This window comes from Mirounga leonina, unplaced genomic scaffold (genome assembly GCF_011800145.1).
Source record: "Mirounga leonina isolate KUSES-001 unplaced genomic scaffold, KU_Mleo_1.0 Mir_126, whole genome shotgun sequence".
In the NCBI taxonomy this organism is placed as follows: Eukaryota; Metazoa; Chordata; class Mammalia; order Carnivora; family Phocidae; genus Mirounga; species Mirounga leonina.
In genome coordinates this window covers 27063379-27083160 of record NW_023270314.1, presented here as the reverse complement: position 1 = coordinate 27083160, position 19782 = coordinate 27063379, and the positions used below count along the sequence as shown (strand labels likewise).

Here is a 19782-nt window from a genome sequence, read left to right as displayed (position 1 = left end):
AGCGTACATAAAAACAAAAACAAAAAACAAAACAGTGGAGTTTATTGTACACAATTCCTAGTAGTTCTTGAAGAATTACTGTGGTAGTCACAATGCTTATTTATAAATCTTAGTAAAAAGCTTAAGTCATTTACTCTAGAATTAATAAGCACACTTTGACCTCATAGTGGATAATTTGTATAAAAAAGATTTAGAACTAAGATTGTACATACTGACTTTTTAATAATAAAGATAATAGAAAATTATTTTATGATAGTAACATAAGATCTGGTGTTTAAATACCATTTAGTGTGTTAAATAGGTAACATTTTAGAGAATGAGAGAGTTTTTTAGTGTGTTAAATAGGTAACATTTTAGAGAATGAGGATAGAAATGTTAGCTGATTTGAGTATTGAATGCTGGAAAAATGAGTTGCTTAGGATTTTTGAAAATTGACTTTTGAAATGATTTCCGTGAACTATAGTGTTTAGACAATAGCTACCATTTATTGAACATTAATGTCCAAAACTTTGTTTTAAGGGCTTTACATATTTTATCAGTTTTCATAACCCTATAAGATAGTTATATCTATTTAAGATGAGGAAATTGAAACATAAAAGGTTAAATATCGTGTCTAAGAGCATGTAGCTAGTAACTGGGAGAGCCAAAATTTGAGCCCAGTTTGACTTCAAAGCCTATACTTCAAAAACGGTGTTCTAAATAAATTATTGAGAACTCTGGAAACTATTTGCTATCATATAAAAAGGTAAGTCTCTTAAGTGTTAACTCTTTTTATGTAAACATCAATTGATAATCTCAATAATTTGGTATATATTATGGCTTTTGAAAGTATGAGTATCCAAAGAAAAAAGGGCTTATATAGTGGCTTAGATTTATTTAAGAGTTTCACATTTATTGTTTTTTGTTTGCTTATTTTGTGAGTCTCCTAGGTTTGGGTTTTTGGCTTTTTAAATGATTTCTTCAGTGATTTTCCCTTGCCATAGTTCATTCTCCCAGTTGGTTCTTTTTGGCAAGAAGACCACATGGGGTATGTTCTTCTAAAATGACTTCTAGGAACTTAATTCTTTTTTGTAAGGTTTACCTGAAACATGCTTCACTGGAGAAAGAAGCCTCATGGTATTAAATATTCTTCTCAGTGGATTCTGGAAGCATTCATGTGTACCATCCTCTGTTGTCACAATTTTTTGTACTTATTTAACTGACAAAATTGGTTAAAGCATTTGAAGATCATTTTTAAGTGTTACAAACATTTTACTACATATACATTCTTACTGCTTTATGAAGTTTCAAATGTGATCTCTTCATATTACAAGGATGAAGGATTCTTCATAAATGAAAGGATTATTTGCTCTTGTAGGTGATTCTTAGTTTGGTAATAAAGTAGCAACTGCACAATTCAGGTATTGCTAGGACATATGAGTAGAAGTTACAGGGAGCCTCACACATTGTCCTTTAATCCCAGTCCTGTTGTTCAAAAAGATTAATTTCCATGAGCACATAGAATGGTGTTTAAATCTGGAAAGACCTTTATTATGGTGTAGTTTTAACTCATTTTACAGCTGAAGAAAGTGAAAGCCGAAGAGGACAAAAGTCTTGCTAGGGTTACATGGCTAGTTATTATCAGCAGACCTGAGATTAGAACGTTTCCTTTCCTCTACCATAGCTGGTGAAGTTTTCTCTTAAAAATAATTTAATTAGAGTAAATGACAGCTTGCAACTTCCCTTGTTAGAAAATACAGATTTCCCTGATTAGAAAGAGTAGCTTTGTAGAAATACGTATAATACATATTGATTTCACCGTTTTGTTTTTTTTTTTAAAGAGTGAATTTTGCTTTAAACAGTTAAGTAGAATATACATCTTTCTTATAAGGTAGACTAAAAGCAGTTTTTAATAAGTAAAAGTACTGGTGGTTTGCAGATTCTTGACTAAAAAATGTATTAAATGGGTTCATGGTGTTCCTTTATTGTCACTTGTTTTTGTTTGCTGTGCTTTCTTGGTGAAAAGGTTGAAATCACAATAAGAAAGCCAAGAATGACAGTCCAGTCATCCTTACTTATAAGGAGGTGTGCCTGTGCTTTTGAAGGTACAAGGCAGGTTTAGTATAATTTTGCTTGTTATTCAAAACCATTCATGTACAATCCTTTTTCATATGTTTGACCAGTGCAAGTTTTTAATTTTAGTTACAAAAATTATACATGAGTTTTTTCTTCTTATAAAATGCAAATATTACAGATGAAACTGGGAGCTTTTTGAAAGACCTTAATCCTTGTTTCTTTTCTTCTAAAAAGTGACCACTTCCAGACCTTTATTTTTATTTATTTATTTATTTGAAGTTATTAGTCAAGGAGAAAGTAACTTTTAGGAAGTACTTTTGTAGTTTATTATATGAACCTTGTAACAGCCCAGTGATGATCACCAGACCTACTTAGAGAGACTAGGACTAACTTTCAGAAGTCTGGGCATTTTTCTACCTTTCATACTTTCTCTTTCTGTCACTTTACTTCTTCCTTTCCATCTTTTATCACTTATCTCTCTTAGCTTTTTTTTTTTTTTTTTTCTTTTGCCTGGACTGAGATCGTAAGTCCCTCTCAGTGAAGGGTAAGATTATGAGATCTGAGGGCTGTTTAAACCCAGTAACTTACCTGTTAGGTATATTGAAATGCAATGAGAAAATTTAGGCGAATGATAGTTTCTGAACAGATAAACAGCGTATCTACCTCATGAGGTCATTTTCAGATATGATGGCTAATAAAAATATTTTGAAAATGCTCTGTGTTGACATTCTATAATTTTCATTGCTATTAGAAATCTATTTTGTGGGGCGCCTGGGTGGCTCAGTTGATTAAGTGTCTGCCTTCAGCTCAGGTCGTGAGCCCGGGATCCTGGGATCAAGCCTCACGTTAGGCTCCCTGCTCATGGGGGAGCCTGCTTCTCCCTCTCCCTCTGCCATTCCCCCCTCCCCCGCTTGAGCTCTCTGGCTCTGTCTTTCTGTCAAATAAATAAAAATCTTAAAACAAACAAGCAAAAAAATAAAATAAAAAATCTACTTTGTGACGTAAAGTAATTATTTCATATAATCTTAATGAAACTCAACACAACTTTGTCACCTGGTTTTTATATTTAAGTTTTAATGGCAGTAACCTCATTTTTTTGTTTTCTATAAAGAATAGGGTAGCCAGAGATGTTGGAATTAATGTTAAATTGTTGGGCTTTATAATTATTTTGAAGTTTTAAATCCAAATTCAGAGAACCAGGAATTGGCAATGTGTTTATTGATATAAATTTGTAACCATGAAAACGGGCTGTAAAAATGGAATTTTTAAACTACAAATAAGGGGCCAAATATAAATCTCATACTTGTATAATCTGTTACAGAACCAAGATCCTTAGTTGGTTGGGCTTACTTTGTTTTCACTGTTGGTTAAACTGTAGCCTCTCCTTTACCCCTACCCTAGCTTCATCTGCTTATACATTGTTAGAGAGTTGGGTGCTTATACCCATCATCCAAGATAAAAGCTACCCTTGTTCGTACTTACTGGGGTTTTTTGTTTGTTTTTACTAGATTCTATACCTAATTCATGAAGCCATGCCAGGCTATTAGTTGCATTATATTTTCCTAGCTTTTTTTCACATAGGATCTTTGAACAATTAATTTAAAAAGAAGCTGGGATTTTAATATATTGCACTGTTTCTCTGGTTTTCATTGTCACTCCCCTAGAGAGCCTTTTTAGACATCCCCCGCCAATTTTTCCCTATGAAAATTTAGTACTGGAGATATTGTATATGTATTTATGTAATGTATGTATATCTGTGCTCTGTGCATAAAAGGAGTAAGATTGGGATTTTTTTTTGTTCCTTCTCGGCCCCACCCCACCCCACCCCTGCCTTGAACCTTTTTTACTCCCACTGGGGGTGATGTTGCCCCATTGAGAATGTATGGCATAAATTCATTAATAAGCTTAAAGCCTGGCTGATTCGGGCGTGTCAAGACTGCAACTGGTGTTAAATTAGCTAAAATCCTAGTTGTATTTTGAGTATTGAAATAGAAGTAGCTTTATCTTGAAGAACTTTGGATTTTACCCCAAATCTCTCCAAACAACTTTTTTATTTTTTTAAAGATTTTATTTATTTATTTGACAGGGACACAGCGAGAGAGGGAACACAAGCAGGGGGAGTGGGGGAGGGAGAAGCAGGCTTCCTGCAGAGCAGGGAGCCCGATGCGGGGCTCGATCCCAGGACCCTGGGACCATGACCTGAGCTGAAGGCAGACGCTTAACAGCTGAGCCACCCAGGCGCCCCCAAACAACTTTTTTAAATGTAAAAATCTGAGACATAAAAGAGTTTACATTTTTATAATGTGACACTTTTATGTGTAATTTAATTTGTGGAAAATCAGAATACAGTAGAAGGCAATTTTTAGCTTGTCCCATTAAATAGAGTTTTTACCATTAAGGGGAAAGATTTTGTCTGTCTTGATTTATCCTCTCATGTATGTGATCTTATATTTCTTATAGTGTGAAGCCTCATTTTAGGTCATCGAGTGGTTCAGAACACTCGACAGAGGGCTCTGTGTCATTGGGGGATGGACCATTAAACAGATCTGGTTCAAGGAACTTTCCAACTGAACGGCATAATCCTACAGTAACAGGGCATCAGGAGCAAAGCTACCTTCCAAAAGAAACTCCTCCTATACAGATGGAACAGAATGGGGACTATGGTAGGGGCAGGTAAGGAAATAGGGTAATAAATATGGATAAGGTATATGAAAATTCTTTGCTCGTAATGTGAATATTTGAAGACCTAGTGATTATTTTGTTTTAACTATTGGTGTATGGTTTTACTAATTGAATACAGTGTTCACATAATATGGGTTAATAGTTTTCATAATTATTTAGAAATTTATAGTGCCCATATAGAATATAGCTCTGAGTCAGAGGTTCATAAAGTTACTCTGAAGTTCTTTATGGTTCACTGAGGAAAGAATAGCTTAGAAAGATAAGATCCTATCTGCATTCTAGTTTAATTTCTTACAACTTCTTAACTATGGAAATGGGATTATACCTTATTGCCTCCTCTGCTCGAATGAAACAAAAAACCCTGATATACTTCTGGTGTGGAAGGAACACTGCTTAATAAAAATGGCCCAACTTATTTAGTGGTGGTGGTGGTGTTGTAGATGAAGTTTTTGTAGATTAGTTTAGGATCCCTTCAGAAGAATATATATTCATCTCTTAATAGTGGAGATATAGAAAATATAGTTAGTTAAACTAGAAATTCACCCATCTTTGATAGAGTGTATTATATATTTGAAGAAACTTATGAGTTGTCCCTCCCATCATCCCCACCTTTTTTATCGTTGTTAAAAGGAGAACTCTTTTCAGAGGTCGAAGACGACGAGAAGATGAGAGAGTCCAGGTAAGTTTTTTTTACATAGTTTTATTACATCTATTTATTTATTTTTTTCTTTTGTGATTTAGTATGGCATTGGCTTGTGGTCGGTCTTTCCAGGTTTTTGTCTTATTGATTATAGTATTAGACAAAGGTAAATAGAACCTGTGCTTTGACCCTAAAATATCTACTGCTACCACTATGCCCCACCCTTAAAGCACATGTATAGTTAGGGATTTGATCTGTGTTGCTTGTGTTTTTTAAAAATTACTTGAATACCTAATATATTCACATAGTTTAAAAATCAAAAAATGAAAATATTCAATGAAAAGTTTATTATGTTGTTAATGGACATTTAAGTAGTTTCAATCTTTCAGTCTTGTAGCTATGGTAACTTCTTTCCTATGTGTGTAATAACACCTGAAGGAGAATCCTTAGAAATGGGATTTCTAGGTCACAATTCAGTAAGTTGCTGCCAGCTTAACATCTTTCTGTAGGGGTTGTGCCAATTTACACTCTGACAGACATTGAACAAAAGTTACTATTTATCAATAGCCCAATAAATATATGACTTTTTGCCAACTTGATAAAGTTTATCATTCACTTACAAAGCTCTCTGGATGGTGTTGGAAACTCATTACTTGAGGGGGCGGGCAATTTTCTAGCTACTACTTATTCTTCTATCCACTAATCTTAACAAAAGTGCTTATAAATTAAAGTTTTATAGTTCTAAATTGTATATACATATAAGTGTACTATACATACAGCATGTAGGCTACATATAATATATATACAAATATTACATATATAAGTAGTGAAAAGATAAGCATTTCCAAAGAAGAAAACATACTGCGTTATAACACACAGAATGGTCCTTAGGGCAAACTGTGAACCTTTTAAAATAGTTTTGTTTTTTTATTTATAGCTTTCTGTACCATGGGCAGCCATGACATAGCAACAGCTTTTTTAGAACGATACCATTGCAACAGTCCATATGAATCCTCAAGTGGCCCTGAACAACTGAGGAGAGAAGAGATTAGTTTTGAAGTCCATTTAATATGTTGAAAATATTTTGAGGATTGAGGACTGAAGGGGTGAAGAAAAAGGAGACAAACACACTTTCCAGTAGGAAAGGCAGAATGGAAGTGCCTTTGTGCAGGAAGAAGATGTTAGCTAGAGGTAAAATTTAGGATTTGTGAGCTTACACAAAGTAATTGAAATCATAAAAGTAGATGAAATCATTCAGGGGACTCTGTAGAGTAAGTGATTTAGAGTGGTCAAGAATGGAACTTTGGCAGCATAGTAGCTTTGGGCTAAAGAATGAGATTAGTTATTATATTGTTTGAAGTATCCAAGCAAAATCTGAGCAGAGAAGGCTGATAGACAAATGGATGTCTAGGTTTCAGGTAAAGGTCTGGGCTGAGAATATTGAAAGTGTACAATTCAGTGAGTTTTGGTAAATTTCTAGTGGTGTGTAGCCAGTCACCAAAAGTGAAAAAGATTGTTGTAAAGGTTGTTTGCGTATAGGTAGTAGTTGAAGCCATGAATAGTGACTATCACACAGGGAGAGTATGGAAGTGAAAAGAGTAGAAACTATAGAAACACATAGAAACTATAAAACTGTCAAAGGGAATAGGTAGAGAGACGCAAGCACCTGATTGTGAGATCTGAAAATCAAGAGAAAGGTATCACAGAAGCTAAGGGAGGAATGAGTTCTCAAAAGGAAAGAATGTTTACCATGCCAGGTGCTATGCGAGGTTAGGAAAAAAAGTCTGTCAGATTTTGCATTGTGGAAGGCATTGGTGACTTGTCAAAGCAATTTTAGTGGTGATAAATACAGAGGTGAGGCTTGTAGAGGGTGGTGGGCAGAAAGGCAGATCAGGAGATTTTTCAAGGAAAGATACTGTTCTTTTGAGACTATATGAAAGGAGAAAAACTCATGGCAAATTTAGGTCACATAGGGGTTTTTATTTTTGTTCTGGAAGGGAGTATTACAAATTTAGCAAATAGTGGAGATTTGGTTAGCAGGCTTAAGGAGTGTGGCAAAGTTTGCAAAAGAAACAGGTGAGGAAGTTGACAAAAGGTAAGTAGGATTGATAAAAAAATGAGAGCTCAACTGAGATGAGAAGCCAGGAATTTATAGGAGAACAAACAATTCTTGCATTAGTGTAGAGTTTTGTTTGTTTCCTTACAACTTTCAGCTTCTGTGGTACAGGATTAGGGAATGAGATTGGCATGTGACCTGTTTTATGATTTGTGTCTTTTAGAGACCGCAGTCTTCATCAGCTGAAGCAAAGGCTCCAACACCAAAGTTTGACTTACTAGCCTCAAATTTTCCTCCTTTACCTGGAAGTTCATCAAGAACTCCAGGTGAACTTGTTTTGGAGAGTAGGATGTCTGATGTTGTTAAAGGTGTCTACAAAGAAAAGGTAAACACTGAGGCATCAATCTTTTACTTATGGGACCATAGCCTTTGTTTGCAGAGTTATAATTTGAAATTTTATTTGCACTTAATATGTATTTCTATCATAGTTTTTACTCATGGGATTGTCAGCTTGCTTTGAGTATTATAAAAAGATTTATGATAAAGCTACACAGGCCAATAAAGTGCTGGGTGTTGTGTAAGACTAATGAATCACAGACCTGTACCCTTGAAACAAATAATACATTATATGTTAATTAAAAAGAAAGAAATAAAATAAAAATTAAACCAATTAAAAAAATAAAATGTTTCTTCATTTTTGCATGTCTTTGGTGTCAGCCAACTCAGTTTGGTAGAACCAATTAATGCAAGCTGGTGGAAAGTGTTGTTTCCACTTAAGTGCCTGTAATTAGTCAATGATATGAATGAATTCTAAGTTTGGTAAATTCAGGCTTTCAAATAATGGAGAGTTGATATCAAAGAGTTAGGACATCAACCTTTAGGATAGGTACCGCATCCTAAAATTTTTTTTTTTTTTTTTAGATTTTATTTATTTATTTGACAGAGAGAGACACAGCAAGAGAGGGAACACAAGCAGAGGGAGTGGGAGAGGGAGAAGCAGGCTTCCCGTGAAGCAGGGAGCCCGATGGCGGGGCTCGATCCCAGGACCCTGGGATCATGACCTGAGCCGAAGGCAGACACTTAGCAACTGAGCCACCCAGGTGCTCCTCCTAAAATATTTTTGAGTGTAGACCTCTTCCTGTGCTAAATCTTTACACCCACATATTTTTCTCATTTTCTTCCCTTTTTTTCTTAATTCAGTTTTTATTTTTATAGTATATACAGGTAGTATACATCTAGGCTTATAGTGAAAAATAGTATTCCTCTGCAACCATTTCAACTAGTTTTTTCTCCTGTTTTCCCCCTATATTTCTAACTAACATGGTTATGCTACTACTTTTCTTTTTTCTTCTCTTTGCTTTTCTTTCATCTCCACCCAATGTGGGGTTGAACTCAGGACCCCAAGATCAAGAGTTGCGTGCTCCCAATATACTTTATTTCTTGACTTTCCAATTTTTGATGTTGTCTATTAACTTTCCATTTAGAACCTAAGGATTTAGCTCTCTTAAGCCAACATACTTTTCTTATCCTCCCTGTATATTGTACTGCATCATATCTAGGATACCATCAATTATAAGATGCCCTATTAATTTAGTATCACTAAAAAGGTAAAAAGCAGGGGCAGCTGGATGGCTCAGTTTGGTTAAGCCTTCAGCTCAGGTCATGATCTCAGAATCCTGAGATCAGCCACACACCCCTCCCCCATGTCAGGCTCCCTGCTTAACAGGGAGTCTACTTGTCCCTCTGTCCCTCCCCCTTGCTTGTACTCTCTCTCAAATAAATAAATAAAGTCTTAAAAAAAAAGAAAGTAAAAAGCACTGCCAGTTAGATTAGGATATGCCATCATTGTAAGTCACATCTTGATATTACCATTTTTTTTCCATAACTGAACCTCATAGTATACTGCCATTATTTCTCCTTTCTTATACTCTCAGTGGCCTACTGCACAATTGTATAGCTGGGACTTGACTTTACCATCATCCTGAGAATTTTCCTTACTTTCTTTTGTTGGATCCTCACTCTTACTTTACTTTTCTTTATTATGGTGGGTCACATCTTCCTGAGCTTCCTGAATTAGTGGTTTTTAGTATAAATTTCTTGAGATCTTGTGTTCCAAAAATGTTTTTGTTTTTACATAGGATCAGTAGCTTATTTCTGTAGAGTTCTGTTTTAGAAATCATGTTCCCATGGAATTTTGAAGGTATTTGTCTTCCCTTGTTTAAAAAATTGTGCAATGTTATAGTTATTTCATCAGCCTTAAGATAGACATTTTTTCCACCTTTGAAAATCTATAATTAAACGTTACCGTAGGTTAAGTAGTAGTGTTTTTCTTAGTAATACATAATATAATGGTGCATTTTATAGTTGATGGCTTCTCCCATTTGGTGAGGTGTGATTCACACATAACATACGTTTTTAAAGAAGAATAATAAAGTGTATTTCCCCTTGTAATCCCAACCCACAGTTGTGGACAATGAACATCACCAACATCTTAGCAGTGCCATGTGTCTCCCCTCCCTTTTTAAGATTCCTCCTATTCCTCCCCGTCAGAGGAAACATCCTGACTGCAATAACAATTTCGTTGCTTTTTTTATAATTTTACCATTCCAGGTTGGGAAACTTTTTCTGTAGAATAGGGCCAGAAAGTAAATATTTTAGGCTTGTGGGCCACATGCTAAAAACATAAAAACCACTTTTAGCTCATAGGCCATACCAGCCAAATTCAGAGGCTGGATTTGGCCAGCAGGCCTTGGTTTGTCAACCCCTAACCTAGAGAGTATACTGTTCAGTGTGCCTGTTTTTGAACACAACATAAATGGAATGTGTAATCTTCTGTTAACAATTTCTTTCATTCTATATTGTGTAAAATTCATTGGTGTTGAAACAACTAGTTCATTTTGCACTGTTGTATTCTTTTGTAAGAGTATTATTCAACTGTTGATAGACACTTGAGCTGTTTTTTTGTCTATTTGACATTATAAGCAATTCTGCTGTGAATGTTCAAACTATACACCCTGTTTTTAGGGTATATACATAGTGGAATTGCTGAGTGATAGGGCATCTTTTAAAATTTACTGTTGAGGTTAAGTTACTTTTTCATGTTTTTATTGCCCATTTGAGTTTCTCTTTATAAAGTGCCAAGTATTTGGCACTTTTTTTTTTCTATTGGGTTATCTCTTTATCTTACAGATTCATGAAATTTTTAAATTTATTTTGGGTACTAATCCTTTGTCAGTAATGGATATTACTAATTATGGTTTGTTTCCAGAGTTTAGTATTTGTGAATGAAAACAGGTTCTTATTTTAGTATGGTCATATTTATCAGTCATTCTTTTATGGTTTGTTCTTTTTTATATCTTGCTTAGGAAATGATCTGGCTTCCTGAGATCCTTTTTAGAAACCTATCGTTCTGATCCTCCTGTGACCTTTTCCTCCCCTCTGGAGGCCTTTAGGATCTTTTATTTATCTCTGGTATTCTGTGAAGTTATGAAGGTGTATCTTCCTATGGCTCCTTTTTAATTCATTGCACCGGATACTTGGTAGACCTTTTCAGTCTGTAAACTCGTCCTTACATGCTAGAAAATTTTCCTGTATTATCTCTTTGATAAATTCTTCACTTCTCTTTTCTTCTCTTTAACTCTTAATTTGATATTGCACCTTGTAGGTGGAATGTCAGATTTTGTTTTGGCTTTCCTAATTTTTATTTTTGTACTTGTCTATATTTTCTACAAAGTTTTTCTAAATGTTACCTCTGAACTGACTGAAATTTGGGGGTGCCTGGTGGCTTGTTGGTTAAGCATCTGCCTTTGGCCCAGGTCATGATCCCGGGGTCTTGGGATCAAGCCCCACCAGGCTCCCTGCTCAGTGGGGCATCTGCTGCTCCCTCTCCTACTGCCCTTCCGCGCAGCCCCCCAACTCATGCTCGCTTTCTCACAAATAAATAAATAAAATCTTTAAAAAAATAAACCTACTGAAATTTGTACTTTATCAATCGATTTTAATATCCAGGGCTCGCTATTAGATTTTTTTGTGGGGGTTTTTTGTTTGTTTTTAAGATTTATTTATTTTAGAGAGCACGAGCAGGGGGAGGGGCAGAGGGAGAAACAGGCTTCCACTGAGCAAGGATCCCAATGCGGGACTCAATCCCAGGACCCTGAGATCATGACCCAAGCTGAAGGCAGATGTTTAACCGACTGAGCCACCCAGGCGTCCCTTGCTATTGTTTTTATTTTACTTTTTAAAATTGTGGTAAGGGGCGCCTGGGTGGCTCAGGCAGTTAAGCATCTGTTTTCAACTCAGGTTATGATCCTGGGGTCCTGGGATCAAGCCCCACATTGGACTCCCTGCTCAGTGGTGAGCCTGCTTCTCCCTCTCCCCTCTGCTGCTCTCCCGCCTTTATGCTCTCTCTCTCACTCTATCTCAAATAAATAAATAAAAATCTCTAAAAAAAAAAAAATATTGCGGTAAATTGCACATAATATAAATTTTACCATCTTAAGGGGGTGCCTGAGTGGTTTAGTCAATTAAGCATCCGACTCTTGATTTCAGCTTTGGTCCTGATCTCAGGGTGGTGAAATCAAACCCCACATAGGCTCCACGCTCAGCGTGGTGTCTGCTTGAGATTCTCTCCCTCTCCCCCTCTAAAAAATTTACCATCGGGGCACCTGGGTGGCTCAGTTGGTTAAGCAGCTGCCTTCGGCTCAGGTCATGATCCCAGGGTCCTGGGATCAAGCCCCGCATCGGGCTCCCTGCTCAGCGGAGAGCCTGCTTCTCCCTCTCCCTCTGCCTGCCACTCTGCCTACTTGTGCTATCTCTCTGACAAATAAATAAATAAATAATGCCTTAAAAAAAAAATCCTTAGAAAATTTACCATCTTAAGCATTGTTCAGTGTATGCAGTTCAGTTGTGTTAAGTACATTCACATTGTTGTGCATCTAATCTCCAGAACTCTCAATCTTGTAAATATAAAATGCTGTAGGGGACACCTGGCTGGCTCAGTTGGTAGAGCTTGCAACTCTTGGTCTCTGGGTTGTGAGTTCAAGCCCCATGTTGGGTGTAGAGATTCCTTAAAACACAAAATCTTTTAAAAGTAATAATAAAATGCTATACCCATTACACAGTGACTCCCATTACCCATTCCCCCTTCCCTCAGCCCCTGGCAGCCACCATTCTACTTTATCTATATAAATGTGAGTACTCTGGGTATCTCGTGTAAATGGAATCATATAATATTTGCCTTTTTGTGACTGGCTTATTTCACTTAGCATGATTTTCTCAAGGTTCATCCATTGTGGTAGTGTGTACCAGTACTTCATTCCTTTTATTGCCCAGTAATATTACATTATATGGATATACCACATTTTATTTATACATTCACCGGTTGATGAATATTTAGGTTGTTCACAGTTTTTTGGCTACTATGAATAATGCGAATTATTCGTAGAAATTTGTGTGTAGACCTATTTTCTCTTGGGTATATACTGCCGGGTCATATGGTAACTGTGTTTAACTTTTTGAGGAACTGCCAGACTATTTTCCAAAATGCACCATTTTGCATTACTACTCAGTGTATGAGAGTTCCAGTGTCTTCCATTATCATCACAAACATTTGTTACTTACTGATTATAGCCACCCTGGTGAGTGCAAAGTGATTTCTCATTGTGGTTTTGATTTGCATTTCCCTAATTGACGGATGATGATTGAGCCTCTTTACAAGTGCTTATTGGCAATTTGGATATCTTCTTTGGAGAAGTGTCTATATAAGTTAATTTTGAAATATATTTTTACTTTAAGGATAATGAAGAGTTAAGAGTTAGTTGCCCAGTGCCTGCAGAGGATGAACAGACAGACTGCACCTCTGCTCAGCAACTCAGTATGAGTACCAGTCCTCCATGTACAGCTGAGCTTCCTGCATTAAGGTACAGTTTCAGTATAGAAGGTCTTCCACATTAAGATTACTTTCTCTTCTGGTCATTTGCTCAGCTGTTTTTATGTGCTGTACTAAGTCTAATGTCAAGCTCTCTTTTCCTTAGCACAACTCAGCAAGAAAAGGATCTAGTAGAGGATTCCTCTGTTCAGAAGGATGTTCTCAACCAGACAGCTATACCAGTTTCTTCCCCAAGTACTGCAAAGCCATCAAGGGCAAATAGTGCTTCACCATGTAATAATAACATAAATGCAGCTGTAGCTGTGGCCCTACAGGTAACTTGATGAATTTAGTATGTGGGGACAAAAAAAATAATAGGTTAAATAATGAGATTTTTTTTTCACATAAGTCTTTGCTAGAGCAGAGTCATTTACCAAACTGAGGCTACCTGCCTCAAATGAAGCTCAAGGAGTTTAAAGTCACTGCAAAGAAATGGGAAATTTTAGCCATGTTGAGATAGTGAAGAATAATTATTCATTCTGAGAAGTTTTGGTTTTTGTTGGGTTTTTTTGTTTTTGTTTTTGTTTTTTAAGATTTATTTGAGCAAGAGAGCATGAATAGGGGAGAGGGAGAGCCCATATGGGGCTTGATCCCAGGACTTTGGGATCAAGACCTGAGCCAGAGGCAGATGCTCAACCAGCTGAGCCACCCAGGTTGCCCCCAGTCTGGGTTTTGGATTTTTTGTTTGTTTGTTTTTTGTTTTTTAATGGCTTTTTTTCTGATCACCTTCTAGTTAAATGACGCTTCTTTCTTATTCAAGTTATGATGAATGTATTTTGGGGCTAAAGAGGCTTTGAGCCCCCTTGAAATTCTTTTTTTGGGGGGGGAATGTTTAACAAGTCTTAGGAGGGCCACTTCCATTTTTATTCAGTTTCCAGAAATCATTTTTATAATTAGGGAAATACAGAAAAGCAGAGCAAAAACACAGAATTTAATAATCTTTTCATTCATTAATATAACTAGTTGCATTTTGGTATAGTTCCTTCTAGGTTAAGGACATTTTATTTTGTTATTTAATAATAGTACAATGGCAGCTACTGATTACTGAATGCCTGCTATATGCTAAGACCAGTGGTAAATACTTCTCACATGCTTTATCCCATTCTCATAACATCCCTGTTTCCTTTTTTTCCAGATGAGGTAATTAAGACCTTTAATTAGTCTTCTATTAATATATTCTTGGTTCCCAGCTGCTCTGTTGAGATTCTTGTGGAGTCCATCTCAGGGTTCTTTGTAGCCTTGGAAGAGAGAACAGATGTACATTCATCATACGGATGTACATTATTAATTTAACCTGAAAGTACATTATTAACTTAATCTCTCCTTCCTTGTTAGACATTTAGGTTATTTCCAGTTTTTTTCATCACCTGTTACAAACAATACTGACATGAACATCTTTCACATAAATTCCTCAAGTGAAAATATTGTATCATTTATAAATTGCCAAGGCTTTTTATTATTTCAACAAAATTTTTTTTTTTTAAGATTGTACGCAGACACTTTAATAGCAGTGTATATGAGAATGCCTGTTGCCCTCTCCTAGAAGATAGCTTACTGATTTTCTTGTGGGTCACATTATCCTTTTTGTACTTTACTTAGAGAATGTTCCATAAATGTGTTTTCTTATCTTCACTCAAAGGAACCCCGAAAGCTAAGTTATGCTGAAGTGTGCCAGAAGCCCCCTAAAGAGCCAGCTCCGGTTCTTGTGCAGCCACTACGAGAACTTCGCTCCAATGTAGTATCTCCCACCAAAAATGAAGAGAATGGAGCTCCTGAGAAGTCCATTGAGAAATCACATGAGAAGCCAGAAGCGAGGGCTAGTAAGGAGTATTCTAGCTTCCGAGGCAATACCATTCCCAGGGGAGCAGCTGGAAAAATCAGGGAACAGAGACGCCAGTTTGGCCATAGGGCTATACCTCAGGGAGTGACTCGACGTAATGGCAAAGAGCAATATGTGCCACCCAGATCACCAAAGTAAAACAAACAAACAAACTATTCAAAAACTTCTCTCTCTTCCCATTAAACTTGAGCCGTGGCTATATTGAACTGTTCTGGAGGGGAGGGGGTAGCCAGGAAGGAAACAGGAGAAAAGCGTATGTCCTTAAATCATTATGGATTTTGGAGTTGTGAGCAGTAGAATCCCAAAATTCATCTCTAAAGTGATTTTAAAATGCTGGAGGATTCCAATCAGTATAAATATATATATATATATATGTATACATATATAAAAATATAATTTTTCTATTTTTGTTTTTGATTTTAATTTGCAGAGATCTTCTGCCTAGAATCAATTTTGAGGGTTCAGATTTAGCTTGAGAAAAAAACATATTACACATCCTTCAGTACAGGAGATGAGGGAGTGAGAGAAAATATTTTTTGAAGAAGCATTTCTGTAAAATTAGAAATTACTTTTTTTAATCTATTTAAAGTTTGGCTTGGAGAATGCCATTTCTGCCTATATGGCCTTGTGTTGCAAAGCAGATCAGTGGCTGGGGTGCCTGTTGTGTGAGTGTGTGCAAGAGTGATTGAAGCCAAATCTGTTGTCATGTTAGAAAACGATTTGAAAACTGAATGTAATACTTGAGTAGATTTTTTTTTCCATTTTGAAATTGTCTTTTTGACCTTAATATTTCATTCAACAAACTGTTAAGCTCTGATTGTACCTAGAGATGTGACTATCAATCAGTTTGATACTCAAGGAAAGAAAGGGGGTTATTCAAAAAATCGAAAATTTGTCTTAGATCTGAGTGGATAGGTCAAATGGACTTCAGAGATTTAAACTGCTTTGTGATTTCCTGCCCCCCCCCCCAAATAGGAGACAGGTTTTTTTGTTACTTCATTGTTATTCTCTGTTCTTTGACTACCCACCCCCCAAAAGCAAAATAATCAACATCCTACGGAATTGTATGTTTCTAATTGCCTTGACCAGTCTAGTCAAATCATATAACTGTTCTAAATCTCCGATTGAACATTGAAGTAGTTTACTCTTCTGTTCATGTATTTAGAACTTTAGATCCCAGAATGGTAGGTCAGACTGACCCTACAGTAATTTATTTGTATTCGTGTTAAAGATGAAACATTGTAACTGATTTCTTAAAGTGTTAAATAGTGTAGAAGTAAAAAAAAAAAAAAAAATTAAAGGCTTAATTTGGGGGTGACTTTTTTGTTTACAATGTGTTTTATCATCTTCCTTCCTTTTCTCCCCCCCCTCCCCCTGCCAAAAAAATACAGTTTGGAATTCACAGAAACAGAACCAGCAAGTCATGAGATTTTTTTACTTAAGGTGAGAAAGATAGTTGAAGAAAATTAATACATACTTTCTCAGTGAATAAAGTTGTAGCTGTCATATTAAGTAGGCAAGTTTACATGCTGGTGTTTAGAAAATGGCTAAAATATTAAAAACCATGTTGCATTAATCTGTGTTAAGTCATACCATTTTCAGAGTTCCATGTAAGGTGGGGTTTTGTTTTCTTTTTAGGGATAGTTTGTAATAGTCATAACTGTCCCTTATGTTAGTGAATTACATATGTACAAATTGAAACTGTAAATTGTGAACACTGGAAAGCACCATTGTGACATAGAGTAAACATCTTAGTAATATATTAAAATGAATGTAAATGGAGGTTAAAATTACATTACTGTGAAACTCATCTTCCAACTCTAAGTTAAGCTTTAGAGATTTGTATTAGTAGCTAACTAAACACTGCACATTTCTGTACAAGCCAGGATTATCATTTCTTTGTAACTTATTATTCAGCTTGGCAATTGCTTTTGATTTGGTGGATTGATAACATGGTATAATATATTTAAGCAGTTTAAAACTATTCATTTCTACACACTATTTTTAAAAATCTGCTAGATGAAACATACAATAAAACTACCTGTGCTGAAATTTGGGGGAAGTTTAGGTCCTTTAAAAAAAAGTATTAATAATCATTGACTACATCTATGATAAAAGTGCTTATTTTGGTTTACTTAGATAATGCTGCAGTTGGTGGAAATGATAAACATTTAAAGTGTTAACACTCTGTGAATGCATTGGATTTAAGAGAATAAACATTTTATAAAAATCACTTGGTAAGGATTATAAACTTAATTATTGCACTTAAAATGAAACATTACTTTTTTACAATGTGTGTCACATTGTGTTGTATGCTTGTGGGACTTACTGTTAGTTCACCCAACTTCTAAAAGCTAAATGTTCTAATTGAAACAAAAGAAAAGGGTCTTCTTTTGAAGAAAGCAACTGTGTTCTTGCTTTTTTACCCAAAATGTTATTGAAAGTACAAATTTGAAGACGTGATCATTTTTAAATTTCTTATAATATATAGTGTTTTTAATTTAATTTGCCTCATTACAGCTAATAGTTCCCAGTTTGGTGGGATGTATAGGGAAGAATGAGTGTGTGTGTGTAATTATATATATTCACAGTATGTATTTAGCATTTATTTTATTACAGCAGATTTAAGGTTTGTATCTAAATGATGCCTGTGAGTTGTGTGAAAGTGGATTTTTTTTTCCAGCAGTTCTCTGTAACTGATGCAGGTTGGGCGTTTAAATAAATAGTTCAGCTATTTATTTGGTTCTGTAGAGGGAGGAATTTAAATGTCAGATTTTTCTCTTCATCCTTAGACTTAACATTTCCTTGGGTTATTGGAGGCTCAAAGTAGATACAAGTGATAGTGTATAGTATGGTGGTTTTCTGTCATAGTTCTTATTGCATGAAGAGAACAAGAGTCACACAAGTTCATCACTTAGCACTTCATAGAGAAGGTATTTGGAGATACTGCAAAACCTGTCTCCATTTTCTATCCTGGTAATTGAAGTTTTCATAATATCTAGGGCCTGTCTCTACTCAGTGATTTCATTTTTGCAAATATAGACATTGGCATTCAAAAGAGTGATCCATCTAAATTTTATTCATTTGGGTTTTGGAAGAAGAGAAGATCTTTCAGTAATCAGGATTTATTGTTGTCATCTTTTGTGCTCCATTTCCATGTGATCTCAAATTACATGTGATTTTAAATTTATTTTTGGTTTCTAAAATTAAGGTAGCTTGAATATTGTTTTACATTCCTTTTTAAGTAACCAGGTTGGCTTTGCAAAAGGCTTAATGATGGAGTATTTGCATCTGCTGGAGCAGAAAATAGTATTGAAAAATTACTGAACGCTTTCTTTAGCTTTATTAGTTATGGCCTTAATATTTAGTCTTTTGGCTTAAATGTCCACTGGTTTTACTTTGACACAATTGAACAGCACTGGGGTTAAGTCTCTTGATATTTGTGTTGGGCATGTATATTAACCATATTTTAAAAGTACCCATTTTGTTTGTTTTTACAGAAAAGATAAAATGCAAGAGGACAGTGTATTCCTTTTGAGGGTTTTTATAAATTATTAACTATATGATGAGGTTTTTTCCTAATTTTTATATTTCCTTACAATTTGGTGGCCATTAATTTAACTTTAGGCTTTTCTGGTGTATGCTAACTTAGCTAGTCTGAGCTTCCAAGAAGATACATAGACATTTCAGTTTTTATTAACTGAATGAGACATTTTAAGAAGTTGAAAGAGAATTTGTGTTCAAGTTGAAAGTAAATTCTCTTTCAAAATCACCTGATTATTAAATAATTTATTTTTTAAAACTAACAACTTTTTATGAATTGTTGAGTAGACAGTTCCTAAAAGTACAACTCAGATGTCAACAGGCTGTGTATAAAATAAAATGGCTTTATTTTCAGTTTTGTAGCACAAAACACTGATTAGTATAGATAAAGAAACATCTACATCAATGTTGATTTTTTTTTTTTTGGCCTGATTTACATGTCTTTTGAGTGACCCCTGTTAAATGTTCGGGGTCAGAGATCAGAACCAGTTACCCAGCTTCTATTTTGTCCATTGCTTAGGTTTGTTCCTGTTGTCCAAACTGCCCCCTCCCCCCAAAAAAAGATGGTGTGACATATGCTCATGCATATTATGTTAAAATGAGTACATCTTGTATTTGTATTTCTGTTTTCAACATTACCAAGGTGCTATGGGAAATGAAAGTAACACAAAATTAGAAAAAATAAAATTATTTAAAAGCAGAACTGGTTTCCTTTTCTCCAGGTGGTTTATGTCTAATGACTACTTGTATTTATTTTTCCACAATCTTTTATGTTGCCTGTTCTCTGAGTTCTATCATTATTATGGTCTCAGCTCTTTTTTTGGTTTGGTTTGGGGGAGTGGGGTACAGGATGTGTGATATTTCATCTGTAAAGTGAGGGAAGAGAGCCAGAAGATTCAGCTTTATTGTCTCAGGGTTTTCTTAAATTCTTTTAGTGTTGGAAGCAATGGTGATGGGGGGAAAAACCATAGGGCAATGTGCAACTTAAGGATTTTGCTTTTCTGGGGCAGATTATGGCCTGACCTGAGTATGTAAATTCT

General features: G+C 35.5%; 1 protein-coding gene across 8 annotated transcripts in view; it reads left to right on the top strand.

The window, feature by feature from the left end:
• The window catches only part of LARP4 (La ribonucleoprotein 4), a 204937-nt gene extending 185492 nt beyond the window's left edge, over nt 1-19445 (top strand). For 6 of the 8 annotated variants that reach the window (XM_035002685.1, XM_035002680.1, XM_035002679.1 and 3 more), the window contains 6 exons: nt 4516-4728; nt 5368-5416; nt 7657-7818; nt 13227-13351; nt 13466-13634; nt 14999-19445. In XM_035002685.1, coding sequence (XP_034858576.1) covers nt 4516-4728; nt 5368-5416; nt 7657-7818; nt 13227-13351; nt 13466-13634; nt 14999-15337 — 1057 coding nt within the window. In that variant the 3' untranslated portion in view covers nt 15338-19445. The remainder of the gene's footprint in view (nt 1-4515; nt 4729-5367; nt 5417-7656; nt 7819-13226; nt 13352-13465; nt 13635-14998) is intronic. The other 2 variants (XM_035002682.1, XM_035002681.1) reach the window with 2 other exon arrangements.
• The last annotated feature ends 337 nt before the right edge of the window (nt 19446-19782 follow it).